Genomic DNA, 14,500 nt, shown 5'->3' with positions numbered 1-14,500 from the left:
ACACAACATTTGATGTTACTCATGGGGTAATGCAGCTGGGTCCCATTGAGAGAATTATTATGGATTTGAACACAAAGAAAAGTTTCATTAAGCAAATGTATTCAAGATTACAGGAATATAATCAACATAATATTGACAAACTGACAAAGGTTTGGGAAGAAGAACTTCAATGTCACTATGATGAACATGCTTGGAAAGATTGTATCAGGTCTGTCCACTCTTCATTTCTTACGAACAAATTTAAAGAAATTCAATTCAAAATTTTGCATAGACAACACAGAACACCAGTTTTTCTTAATAGGATTGACTCTAAAAGATCACCTCTATGTATTAAACGTCAGAAAAATGATGGGACCTATCTGCATTGCCTCTGGACCTGCCCAAAGATTTCTAAATTCTGGTCTTGTATTGCTAAGGAAATAAATTGTATTTTGAAAAGTAAGGTGTGCAAGGATCTGGGTCAGTTCTTGTTGGGGCTTCCACCTTTAAAGGGGAAAAAATAAATCTAAATTATTGAGTAAATGGCATGAAAATGTATACTTTTTAATTGGATAAATGATAAACCGCCAACTGTCACACAGTGGTATAAAGAAATCTTTAGAATTCTACCCATGGAAAGACTCAGTGCAAAATTAAAAGGTAATGATGAACTCTTTCTTGATGTATGGGGGCCCCTGCTTGAATACTTACCTGCAGATCTGAATGGCATTATACAAAGAGGCTCAGGCTCACTGCAGTGGCGTGCCTTAAGCTCAACTCAACTGACTGATTAGCGAAGTGATGTACAGTACAGTATGTTTGTGCAATTTGGTAAAACTGTATTTTGTGCTCAGATTGCTCCGTTTTGTGTTCTGGGTTAATTTTTTGTATGCAAATCTTAAAATCTGAATATATATAAAAAAAAAATTATCCACATTTTGTTACTGAAATCTGTAGAGAGTCAACAATCAAAAGTTGCTTTTACAGTTTCTGCGTGGTTTACCCAAACAATGCTGTGGTTCATGTCACCTGGAGAAACCGGTGGTGACAAAATGAAGATAATGTTCTAGGATCAGCTCACGCCTGCTCTATTTACAATCTGATTGTATCTTTTACACAGTGCCAACAAGGGCAGTCGGCAGGTTCTAGTTATTATTATTAATGCGGCCACAACTTTAACCCATCCTGACAAAAACTGGTGTGGAAATGGCTCGAGTTCATGAAATTCAAGTAACCTTCCCTACATTTGTCTGGATGTACACTGGAAAAAGAACCAACTTAAAAAAGTGTTACAACTGGTAAACCCAAATGCTGTGTTTACACATAACGGCGACAAGTCACGAATGCCATGAAGTATACATTCTTGGCAGCTGATCACGAATGTGATGATTTGAGGCAGAGGTGTCAGGTGTCCTCAGGAACTGCTGCAACCTGTTACCCCACGTTATAATTAATGGCACGTGTTGCTGGAGAAAGATCAAGAACCATTACGCACGGTCAACAATAATGTCCGCGCTGCTCCACGCTATTGTGCATAACAGCGCGTCGTTACGTTCCGTCATGATGTGAATGAGGCGAATTGTCTCCACACACACACACCCATATTCATCCTACCGTCATCTGCTGAGCAATTCAGATCGCTCCAGTTTGCTCCTCAAAATCTAGATTAATCTACAGCAGAAGAACTTTGTCACTGCGTGATTAGTTGGGCTCTGTGTCACAAAGTGACAAAGAGAGGAGGAGGAGATGGAGGGAGCCAGATGTGTGGCTCCACATGGCTCCTGTCTCGCTCGTTTTCTCAAACATCAGGCACAGCAGCAGCAGGTGGAACACCTGCAGGAGCGCGCTGATGAGTATTGGAACGAGACTTTTAGCCGACTTGGCATCTCTGTCCTTCTTCAACATACTGCAGCAATGAAACTGAATGCGGTGCAGCAGGGATTATTTGTGCGCATGTCAGAAAAGAACTCTGTCATGCTCTATTAAGGATCACCACTACTCAAGAGTGATCAACGCGCTCAGTTGCGAGCTCCACAACATGAGGTGAAATGAGGGTGGTGCGTGACATTCGTGGAAGATTTTTTGACAGCCAAAAACATGCTCCATGAAAATCACAAATATCACGCAACAACATGCACTATTAAGAAACCTATTCAGATGCGTTGTCATGTTAAGAATGTCAGGAATGTGCCAAGAATGATGCAAATATGACATTCATAACGCGTCCTGCCTATGTGTAAATACAGCATTAATGAATTAAAGTGTTTGAACTTATGTTTGTAAGTTAGAGTTGATCTAGCTTACAAACTTAAGTTCAAACAACTTAATTCATTCAAGTTTTAATAATTGTAATGCTTTTTAAAGTTGGTTCAACTAATCTTTTTTTCAGTGTACGTTGCTCACCTAGCCATCTCACACATCAACTCAAATGGTGAAACAAAAACTCTACACTCCTAAAACATAAAAACGGGTAGCTCAATGAATAAGGAGCTGGCCTGGTAATATGTAGACCTGAGTTCAAATCCTGCTCATGCTCCCTGTCACGGTTCCATCCAGTCCACTCCGCTGTAAATGGGTACTGGTCTTCGCTGGGGACCTGACTTGATTCAGAGTAACCACCCATCCAGGGGGAGTCGTAGACTCTTATCTGCTTTACGCTGCAGAATCCAAACACAGGCACCAACGGGCTTCAGGGCCTATAAAGGATTTAGTTCTACTTCCAGAGATAAACGTACACAGTTCTCAACTTGTCTCAGATGCGTTTGGTTTTTTTAAATATCTGATGCAGTAATTATGGTCAATATCAGACAGATATCAATGTAAATTATCACATCACTGCACCCCTAATTAGGATACCAACATACATTTTAGAGAACAAATCCTAGATCAAACTGATGTGCAATTTTTCCCCAAATCCCAATCTGAATACTGTAAAATCTCCTCATTCCAGTCCCCGCTGTAGGTGTGTCTGTACATACACACACAAACACAACTCACCATACCAGGCAACAACGCACAACCTGAAGCAACGCTGGCGTCCAGAGACATCAGACATGGAGCTGAAGGGCACACACTTTACACACTGCAGTTTTTCTTGCGTAATTCCTGTTTTTCCCCCTCCACCAGAGACTTTGGTGTTAGAAACTGCAGATAACAGGAGTCCAAATACAACATTTTCTCCTCTTGCTCCTCCTTCAAGAATCCATGCAGACTGTAACGTTATCTAAATTGGAATTTTCCTGGAGATGTAGGGAGTCTGACTTCCATTTAAACCTTGAGACTGCAGAAGAGGAAAGACGTTGGCACTTTTTTTTTTATTAAATGGACTTTGACTCATGGGAGGAAACAGTATTGTTTGGCTTAACTTTAACTTTGCAAACACAGGTCTGCTGCTCATTTTGATGAACTTTTTTTTTTTTATGTTTAAGCAAAACAATCGGTGCCGTCACAAACTGGAAAAGTACTTGTGGATATACAAGCTTAAGTTAGCATGAGCTCCTGCTGGTTAACATAAGATGCAATAAATAGTGTTATTGGTTTCATGCCACTCCAAATTTACAATGTTCCCTCAGGACCAATCAGTGAAGATCATAAATGAGAATATATGAGGTCATAAAGATTTGAGTCCGCTCCAAACTCCATTACTTCACCAAGGTTTGACACACTTCTGAAAATGGCTAAATTTTAACTTCATGTTACTTAACCGAACTGAGGTGATGGGATACAGTGTGTAATTATTTGTCAGCAAGGTTTAAAAAAACTTATTAAATGGTAAATTGACTGCATTTCTGCACTTTTCATTCTGATGCAGATGGTGAAATGATGCCTCACATTCATCCACGCACCGATGTGAAGGTGCTCAAATGCACACTAGGACTAACTTGGGGATTGAGGACCTTGCCCAAGGGACCTTAGTGACTGTTCTGACAGGGAATCATTCAGAGGATCCTCCGGTCACAAGACCCAGTTCAGATTGGGGTTGGCAATCCAGCTGGAGTCTGATTCAGGCCGAATCTGGCCTGATCTAAATATCTTTTATCCATGTGTGTTAAATTAGGTCAGCCTAGTATCTTTCCATAACATAATTTAAACCCTGTAGTTTAGTTTCCTTCTCGGCCCACACTTTAGGAATCACTGCCGGAGAAAATAAATCTGTAACCTCTCTTGAAAACTGAACTCAAACACCTTACATGTGCAAAGACTCAGTGCTTTCCTGCCTCTGTCCCAGACCCAATTGAAAATCAAAACATGGCATTAAAATGTGACTACTTGTCTGGTTTGCATATCATTTTCATCTTGCTCCAGATTGGGACAGATCATGTGTCTGAGGCCAACCGCTCCCACATCAGCGCAACAACGACTCTGTTCAGGGCAACAATTAACTGTACCAAGTCAGAAATGTGATATGATGCCCAATTTTGACAGCCTACTTTTTATGATGTCGTACATTTTGCATTTGTTGTCATACTGATAGGTGTGAAACAGGGTTCCCCAACAGGCTCCAGATCCCCCACCCCGTGACCCTTAATGGGAATAAGCGGGTATAAAAAATGAGTGGATGGCATATTCAGTTGATTGCCATGGGAACAGACAGAAACTCCCCAAAGAGGTTGGATTAAATGACTATGGTGTGACTAACTCAACCTCTATCTTGATCCCTCAGGTGGAAAGTATCTTTGTTATCAGCATACTTTTGCTTGAATTTGTACCACACACACACTTTGTTTTTTTGCATGGCCTTGCTTCTAAGGCTATGAACAGTCCGCGTATGTGTCCTAGAACTGATTAGATGGAGACAGACTGATACCTGTGAGGGTTTTCAGAGAACACATTGTTTCAGTGTCTGGATTTGATGACAAAGCCAGATGATCTCATTTGTCTATGACCTGCTCAGGTATTTAGACCAAGGTGCTGAGTTTTACACACAGGCACACATGCAAGCTGACTTTACAACTCCAAATCAGAAAAAATCTGGGAGGATACGGAAAATGCAAATAATTTAAAAGAAAAAAAAAAAAAAAAATCCAGCGATTCTTTTTGACTTCTAGTTCATTTCAGACAGTATGAATCCAAGATATGCCATTTCTTATTATGCATCCATTCCTGCATTTAAAGCCTGCAACACATTCCAAAAAAGTTGTGATTGGGGAAATTTATTATAAATATGAAGATTAAATTATCACTTTTACAGACAGTTTTCTTGAGTTAAGTCAGATGATGGATACATGAACATTTGTAAATCACTAAATATGTCCTGGACTTTATTTATATCAATAATTAAGAAATACAAGCTGTATGGTACTGTAGGACAAATCTGTGTCAAGTAGGCAGCTGTCAAAAACTGAGCGACTGTGCTGGAAGGAGACAAGTGAGGGAAGCCACCAAGACACCCAGACAACACTGAAAAAGTTATAGGCTTCTGTGGTTGTTTGTTGTATACCTGATATACAGCTTCATGATGAAGTGGCATAGGGGAGGAGTTTCGCAAAACGAACAAGCAACATTTCAGCTGCAGTTTGCCAGAAGGGACACGGGAAACCTAAACATAGATTTGATCGGTCCTGTTTTACAATCCTTAGCATAAACTTCCCCATCCCAACATTTTTGGAATGTGTTGCAGGCCTTAAATGCAAGAATGATGTATATTAACAAAGAAATGAAGATGACCTCACAAAACATGATGAACTATCTTATGTTCATATTTTCTGCAATGAAACAAAAGCCAAAGTGGATGTGAGTATTACTGTGGTGATTTTTTTTATTTATTTGCATTTTCCACACTGTCCCAACTTTTTCCGATTTGGGGTAGTATGTGTCAAATGATGATTTTTTTTTAAAATGATCTTTCAATAGAGTTCTTTGGGGGGGGGGGGGGGCACACAATAAATGCGTATCGAGAACCGGTTCTTTTTGAGAATCGTTAAGAAATTATTCAATTCACAGACATCAACAGCCTTTTTACTTAACGATTCCCTTATCGGTCCTTCAGCTCCAAACGAGGTGCTGCTCTCTGCCGAGTCAAGTTAGAGTCTGGCTGGAATTAATAACTTCAAAACAAATCACTGTTTTAAATCAAATGACACCTCTTTCCAAACGTTGTAACACAGACAACAAACTCCAACATTCCCATCCTATGGCTGTGGTGAATACCTACATTAAGAAAAGGGAGGAGCACAGGGTGACATAAAAGTGAAGGAAGGTGCACACAGGTGGACTACATTCTGTGTAGGAGATGCAAACTAAAATAAATTGGAGACTGTAAGGTGGTGGCAGAAGAGAGTGTAACTAGACAGCATAGGATAATGGTTTGTAGGATTACTTTACAGGTGAGGAAGAGAGTCAGAGCTCAACAAAGGATCAGATGGTGGAAACTAAAGGAGGAAGGCTGTTGTGTGAAATTGAGTGTGCAGGTGAGACAGGCAGTGGATGGAGGGGAAGATACGAAAGTACTGGGTGTGACATCTGGACAGTGGAAGGAAGACAAGGAGACTTGGTGGTGGAAAGAAGATGTTCAGCAAAGCATAAGGAGAAAGAAGTTGGCGAAAAAGAATTGGGATAGTCGGAGAGACGAAGGCAGTAGACAGGAGTACAAGGAGATGCAGCGTAATGCAAAAAGAGAAGTGGCAAAAGCTATTAAGTGAGCTGTACATTTACAGGAAGAAGGAGAAAAGGACTTGTACCGATTGGCCAGACAAGGGGACAGAGCTGGAAAGGCTCTGCAGCAGGTTAGGGCAAAAACAGATACATATGGTAAAGTGCTGACAAGTGAAAAGACTGTGTTGAAAAGGAAGGGGTGAACATTTTGAGGAGCTGATGAATGAAGAAAAGGAGAGAGAGAGAAAAGGCTGAATGACGTAGAGAGAGTAAACTGGGAAGTGCAAGAGATTAGTAAGGATGAAATGAGGGCAGCTATAAGAAGATGAAGAATGGAAAGGCAGTAGGTCCAGATGACATTCCATTGGAAGCACAGAATGTCTAGGAGAGGATGGTGTTTTAACCAGATTGTTTAATAAACCTTGGAAGTGAGAGGATTCCTGAGGAGTGGAGACAAAGTGTGGTGGTTCCTATTTTTAAGAACAAGGGTGAGTGCAGAGCTGCAGTAAACTACAGAGGAATACAGCTGATCAGCCACAGCATGAAGCTATGGGAAAGAGTAGTAGAAGCTAGGCTTAGAAGACAGGTGAAGATCTGTGAGCAGCAATATGGTTTCATACCGAGAAAGAGCACTACAGGTGCAATGTTTGCTCTGAGAGTACTGGTGGAGAACTCCAGAAGGCCAGAAGGAGTTACATTGTGCGTTTGTGGATTTAGAGAACGTTTATGATAAGGTGCCAAGAGAAGAGCTGTAGTATTGTATGAGGAAGTCTGGAGTGGCAGAGACGAATGCAAGGGTAGTTCAGGACATGTACAAGGACAGTGTGACAGCGGTGAGATGTACAGTAGGAATGACAGATTCAATCAAGATGGAGGTGGGAATACATCAGCTCAGTCATTTCTTGTTCGCACTGGTGATGGACAGGTTGGCAGATGACATCAAACAGGAGTCTCAATGGACTATGATGTTTGCAGATGACATTGTGATCTGTAGTGAGAGTAGAGAGAAAGCTGAGATATGCTTTGGAGAGAAGGGGAATGAAAGTCAGTAGAAGCAAGACTAAGTACATGTGTATGAATGGGAGGGAGCCCAGTGGAATAGTGCAGTTACAAGGAGTAGAAGTCGTGAAAGTAGATGAGTTTAAATACTTGGGGTCAGCTTTTGAAAGTAATGGAGAGTGTGGTAGAGAGGTGAAGAAGAGAGTGCAGGCAGGGTGGAGTGGGTGGAGAAGGTGGCAGGAGTGATTTGTGACCGAAGAATATCAGCAAGAGTGAAGGGGAAAGTTTACAAGACATTAGTGAACCAGCTGTGTTGTTTGGCTTAGAGACGGTGGCACTAACAAAAAGACAGGAGACAGAGCTGAAGTTGTTGTAATTCTCTTTGGGAGTGATGAGGATGGACAGGATTAGGAATGAACATAGAGGGACAGCTCAGGTGGGACGGTGTGGAGACAAAGTCAGAGAGGCGAGATTGAGATGGTTTGGACATGTGCAGAGGAGGAAGCCAGGGTACATAGGGAGAAGGATGCTGAGGATGGAGCCATCAGGCAGGAGGAGAAGAGGGAGACCAAAAAGGAGGTTTATGGATGTGGTGAGGAAGGACGTGCATGTGGTTGGCGTGACAGAGGAAGATACAGAGGACAGGGTGAGATGGAAACGACTGATCTGCTGTGGCGACCCCTAACGGGAACAGCCGAAAGAAGAATAAGAGGAGGACCTCCAATTTCACTTTGACATGACCTGTGTTGTAAGTGGCCAGCCCACTGCACCAAGTTTACCCACCAAGATGTATTAAAACTGTTCTTTGTGGATGAAAGATATCACAGTGAAGAGTAGGTGATGACCTCTATTTTGACTGTGGCCTTTGATCTATGACCTTGACATGACTTGTATTGCAAGAAGTCAATCCACTGAATTCTCCACCAAGTTTTAACTGAAATTGCCCTTTGTGTTTTGGAGATCTTGCCACGGACAGACAAACAGACATGGCTATTACGACAGTTTCTACATGCTTCACATGACAGGCTAACTACATTAAAAATACAGACCTCCAAGTAGAAACTAAATGCAGCAAAAGTCGATACATGTATGCACATTCTTTAATAAAACATGCCACTGGAGAAACTGGGCATGGGGTAACTTTGTCTGCTGCTTTCCTACTGACAGCTTCAAGGTGGAGCTGAACACAGAAGAACTTCCTTAAAAAGAGAATATGAAACTTCATCTGCAGTTTGCCAGAAGCCGCAGGGGGAGACTCAAACTGTTTTTATTTTAAAAGGTTCTTCTTTGTGTCACTCTTACTAAATTACTTGTTTTGATTGGTTATAAGAGGAAACTCTGTTCTTTTCAATGCAAACATAATCAATCAATCAATTTTTTATATAGTGCCAAATCACAACAAACAGTTGCCCCAAGGCGCTTTATACTGTAAGGCAAGGCCATACAATAATTATGTAAAACCCCAACGGTCAAAACGACCCCCTGTGAGCAAGCACTTGGCTACAGTGGGAAGGAAAAACTCCCTTTTAACAGGAAGAAACCTCCAGCAGAACCAGGCTCAGGGAGGGGCAGTCTTCTGCTGGGACTGGTTGGGGCTGAGGGAGAGAACCAGGAAAAAGACATGCTGTGGAGGGAGCAGAGATCGATCACTAATGATTAAATGCAGAGTGGTGCATACAGAGCAAAAAGAGAAAGAAACAGTGCATCATGGGAACCCCCCAGCAGTCTACGTCTATAGCAGCATAACTAAGGGATGGTTCAGGGTCACCCGATCCAGCCCTAACTATAAGCTTTAGCAAAAAGGAAAGTTTTAAGCCGAATCTTAAGAGTAGAGAGGGTGTCTGTCTCCCTGATCTGAATTGGGAGCTGGTTCCACAGGAGAGGAGCCTGAAAGCTGAAGGCTCTGCCTCCCATTCTACTCTTACAAACCCTAGGAACTACAAGTAAGCCTGCAGTCTGAGAGCGAAGCGCTCTATTGGGGTGATATGGTACTACGAGGTCCCTAGATAAGATGGGACCTGATTATTCAAAACCTTATAAGTAAGAAGAAGAATTTTAAATTCTATTCTAGAATTAACAGGAAGCCAATGAAGAGAGGCCAATATGGGTGAGATATGCTCTCTCCTTCTAGTCCCCGTCAGTACTCTAGCTGCAGCATTTTGAATTAACTGAAGGCTTTTTAGGGAACTTTTAGGACAACCTGATAATAATGAATTACAATAGTCCAGCCTAGAGGAAATAAATGCATGAATTAGTTTTTCAGCATCACTCTGAGACAAGACCTTTCTGATTTTAGAGATATTGCGTAAATGCAAAAAAGCAGTCCTACATATTTGTTTAATATGCGCTTTGAATGACATATCCTGATCAAAAATGACTCCAAGATAATGCAATTATTGAGATCACAGTGTACTTTTGAGGTTTGTTCCTGAGGACTCACCACATTGAGCTGTTCCTTGAGGACCTGAGTGTGTTCACTGTGTTCCAGATGGGCTCGACTCTTGTCCCGTTCGGCCTCGCTCAGGGCCTGGGTGAGCCTCTCCACCTGGTCTCTCAGCTCCCTCACATCCCTCTCCAGGTCTCCCACCTGGCTCTCCCACTGGGACCGGCAGCCCTGCAGCTTCAGCCGGAGCTCATGCTTTCCCTGCTTCAGCTCCTGCACAGAGGGTCAAAGGTTAGAATCTTAATAGAGGTGGCAAAATAAGCAAGAGCCCACACACACACAAAAAAAGAGAATACATGAACTGCACCTGATTGTGGTACAATGCAGTTATTTGTATGAATACATTTATCATTTACTATCAGAATACAGCAAATAAAATAAATCAAACTGCATTAGAGTGTTCCAGAGTCAGTTTAATAAAAATACTGCCAAAAATATTGTGTTAACGATTTCGAAATTGTCATTATTTTTACACAGTCCCTCCGTTTTTCAGAGTCCATAAGTAATTACACAAAGTAAATATAAGGATTATTGTTATTAATCATCAGTTTTACAACCAGGTTTTTTTTTTTTTTTGTTGTTTTTTTTAAGACAAGTCAGGAGATGGATTCTGCCATATGAAAACTGGAGCAACTTGGATTTTTTTTTTTTTTAACTCTGGAATTTCACCACCATTCCTGGAAGGGCCCTGCATGTTTGTGGTATTAGAACGCAGATCTAAACCTGATGTTTCAGCTTCCAAACAACTGTACAAATTACTTTTCTTTGCAGTTTTACCTTTAGAGTTAAAATTAGGATAAGGATTTTATTATTATTATTATTATTATTATTTTATTTCATAAAAAGTTTGGAAACTTGCACAATATTTTCCCCTTTCGGATCACCACTTTGCACACTTCCAGAAGCCTTGCAAAGTAGCAGAACTCTGATACAGTCCAGGTGTGATTCTGGAATATTTCCGATTACAACTGTGCAGAACAGATGCATAACATTTTCCAAATCACCGAGTTTGTCTTGGACTTTATTTCCATCAATAGTTAAGAGGCTCAAACAGCATGAAACATGTTTGGAGTTGGCAGTTCTCAAAAACCGAGTGACCTTGCAAGAAAAAAGATGCGTGAGGGAAGCCACCAAGACACCAACTCTAAAAGGATTTAGGATCTCTTGTGGCTGTTGCAGAAACTGCACAGTACCAGATTTTGTATTATTACTTCACAGGTTATCACAGCTTCATGGTGGAGTAGAAGAGAGAAGATTTAGAAGAAAAACGAATCTAGACTCCAGTCTCCTACGTGCCTTCTGGCAAACTCCACCGTGAAGCTGCAAAAGTGTGACACAAGAGTGTAATATTTTCTTCTCGTACACTAATACATTTATCAGCCATGTAAATACATTTTTTTCCACCATGTAAATCACGGAATTTAATATTATAACGCCTCTAACTTGTTAAATTAACTCTTCCGAAAAGCTCTTTGATGTTTCGGCCACTTCAAACGTTTCGAGGCTGTCTGTATTTTCGTAAGCTTTAATTTTCTTACCTCCAGCTTGTCTGCGTATTGCTCGTGAAGTTTTTCGCTCTCTGCTTTCAACTGACGGTTTTCCAGGAGCAAAGCGTTTCCCAGCTGGGCTGACAAAATAACTTCTTCCTCCTTTTGTTTCAAAGCGGCCACAAGTTCACCGGGGTCCTGATAATCTGTTATTTCCTCCGCGCCGTAGTCCAAGTAAAAATCCTCCTCCGCCAGCTCGATTTTCTTCGCAGTGAAGCTCCAGTCATCGAACCCATCCATAGCTGAGAGTCGGGATGAAAACACTGTATTTTATTATTATTATTAATTTTAATTTTTATTTAAGGCAATCTTACAGAGTGCGCATCATTTAAACACCTGAGCTCGCGCTCTGTCATTCACGTTCGTGCATTTTTGAGCGAAGCTGTCGATCAACCCTTTAAAAGTAGGCGGGGCTTTCTGTCAGCACGTTGTCTCATTGGCTTCAGTTACCTGAGCAGCCTAACCAGTGTCACGAGCTCAGGAGAGCAGGTCGTCTTTGGGTTTTTTTGTTTTTTTGGGGGGTGGGTGGGTGAAAGTGGACCTTTGTCATCAGGGTTCTGGTGCTGCTGAAGAACCCCAGAAAATGTAGAGATTTTGATATCCAGGGATGCATTCTGGATGGTTTTTGATGATACTGCCCCCCCCCCCCCCCAATTTAGTTGTACTGCTTAATATGTGTGGTATTGCTTTTTTTTTTTTTTTTTTACATTTTCACCTTTTCTTTATCTTTACCCCAAATTGATATCACAACCTACGTGTTGATGCTACAATGGCTTTTAACACCATATTTAAAATAAACTCACTAACTGAAATGGTAACTGTGACAACGCTAAACCAATATGCTACTATTTTATTCAACCTTTATTTAATCAAGAAACTCCAACTGAGATTAAGAACCTCTTTTCCAAGGGAGACCCGGCCAAGATAGGCACAGCAAAAACAAAAACACAGTTACACAATTACATACACACAAATAAAAGACAAAAAAGATATAAAAGATTAAAATTACAAGCATGTTATATATAAATAAACAAGTGCATGTTGTGGATTTGGCCTCAAATACTCTCAATTTGGATTTAAAAATGCTCAGTGAAATTAATGCTGTTACTTTCCAATCTTCTTGCAATGTACTCCAAGCAAAAGGTGCAGAGTGGACAAAAGCCCTCTTATCTAGTTCAGTACGGGCAGTGCAGAACAGAAAGCAAAAAGTAATCTCGTGAGCGGGAAGAGCAAGGACCAGCACTTCTCTTCATAATTACGATATAAATGTAGGAAGGCAACAGTCTGAGTATTTTATATATATATATTAAAGTATAGTACTGACTGATCCTTGTGGTGGCCAGGGCAGGCCATCCCACCCGAGAGTATAATTCACAGTGGTGTGTCATCACTTTGCAGTGTCTACTGTGCAATGACATTGACCAGAAGCATTCATATAAAAAATAAAAAAATCCATAGTCCAACAGATAAAAAAGTTACAGCGACAAGCCGCTTTTTTACATTAAAAGAAAAACACATTGTTTTGAAAATTAAAAAAAAGTTAGCCTCAGCTTCAAAACAAGTTTCTCCACATGTCAATCTACCTACGGGTACAAATAAAGGCACTTGAACCTGAACATGTGGCTTGAAAGTGAGGGAGTCATAATCCAAGATACCCAGGTATTTATAGGTGTAAACCACCTCATTTCATTTCCCTCCGGTGTGGTCACTGAGAGAATCATTTGTGGCCACTTCTTGGAATTAGAAAACAACATAAGCTTACTTAGTCTTATCTGCATTGGGAACTACAACCCCTGGCAAAAATTATGAATCACCGGCCTCAGAGATGTTCATTCAGTTGTTTAATTTTGTAGAAAAAAAAAGCAGATCACAGACATGACACAAACTAAAGTCATTTCAAATGGCAACTTTCTGGCTTTAAGAAACACTATAAGAAATCAAGAAAAAAGATTGTGGCAGTCAGTAACGGTTACTTTTAGACCAAGCAGAGGAAAAAAATATGGAATCACTCAATTCTGAGGAAAAAATTATGGAATCACCCTGTAATTTCATCCCCCAACTTAACACCTGCATCAAATCAGATCTGCTCATTGACATTGACCCTATGCCATGACATGACCCTATGTGTCTTTTTGCAAGGAATGTTTTTGCAGTTTTTGCTCTATGGCAAGATGCATTATCATCTTGAAAAATGATTTCATCATCCCCAAACATCCTTTCAATTGTCCAAAATATCAACATAAACTTGTGCATTTATTGATGATGTATGACAGCCATCTCCCCAGTGCCTTTACCTGACATGCAGCCCCATATCATCAATGACTGTGGAAATTTACATGTTCTCTTCAGGCAGTCATTTTTATAAATCTCATTGGAAAGGCACCAAACAAAAGTTCCAGCATCATCACCTTGCCCAATGCAGATTCGAGATTCATCACTGAATATGACTTTCATCCAGTCACCACAGTCCCACAATTGCTTTTCCTTAGCCCATTGTAACCTTGTTTTTTTTCTGTTTAGGTGGTTAATGATGCCTTTCGTTTAGCTTTTCTGTATGTAATCCCATTTCCTTTGGGCGGTTTCTTACAGTTCAGTCACAGACGTTGACTCCAGTTTCCTCATTTGTTTGTTGTACATTTTTTTCGATTTTTGAACATATTGCTTTAAGTTTTCTGTCTTGACGCTTTGTCTTCCTGGTCTACCAGTAGGTTTGCCTTTAACAACCTTCCCATGTTGTTTGTATTTGGTCCAGAGTTAGACACAGCTGACTGTGACAACCAACATCTTTGCAACATTGACTGTGATGATTTACTCTCTTTTAAGAGTTTGATAATCCTCTCCTTTGTTTCAATTGACATCTCTCGTGTTGGAGCCATGAGTCATGTCAGTCCACTTGGTGCAACAGCTCTCCAAGGTGGTGTTCACTCCTTTTAGATGC

At 40.8% G+C, this 14,500-nt stretch overlaps 1 protein-coding gene across 1 annotated transcript in view; it reads right to left on the bottom strand.

Annotated features, from left to right (window-relative positions):
- The window catches only part of si:ch211-235m3.5 (BICD family-like cargo adapter 1), a 64,778-nt gene extending 52,835 nt beyond the window's left edge, over positions 1-11,943 (bottom strand). Inside the window, exons 1-2 of the mRNA XM_034169282.1 lie at positions 11,554-11,943; positions 10,013-10,228 (exon numbers count right to left, since the gene is read on the bottom strand). Of these exons, the coding sequence (XP_034025173.1) occupies positions 10,013-10,228; positions 11,554-11,802 (465 nt within the window). The 5' untranslated portion in view covers positions 11,803-11,943. The remainder of the gene's footprint in view (positions 1-10,012; positions 10,229-11,553) is intronic.
- Between the last annotated feature and the right edge of the window lie 2,557 nt (positions 11,944-14,500).

The sequence above is a fragment of the Thalassophryne amazonica genome, chromosome 4, assembly GCF_902500255.1.
Source record: "Thalassophryne amazonica chromosome 4, fThaAma1.1, whole genome shotgun sequence".
In the NCBI taxonomy this organism is placed as follows: domain Eukaryota; kingdom Metazoa; phylum Chordata; class Actinopteri; order Batrachoidiformes; family Batrachoididae; genus Thalassophryne; species Thalassophryne amazonica.
This window is presented reverse-complemented; position numbering and strand designations above follow the sequence as displayed.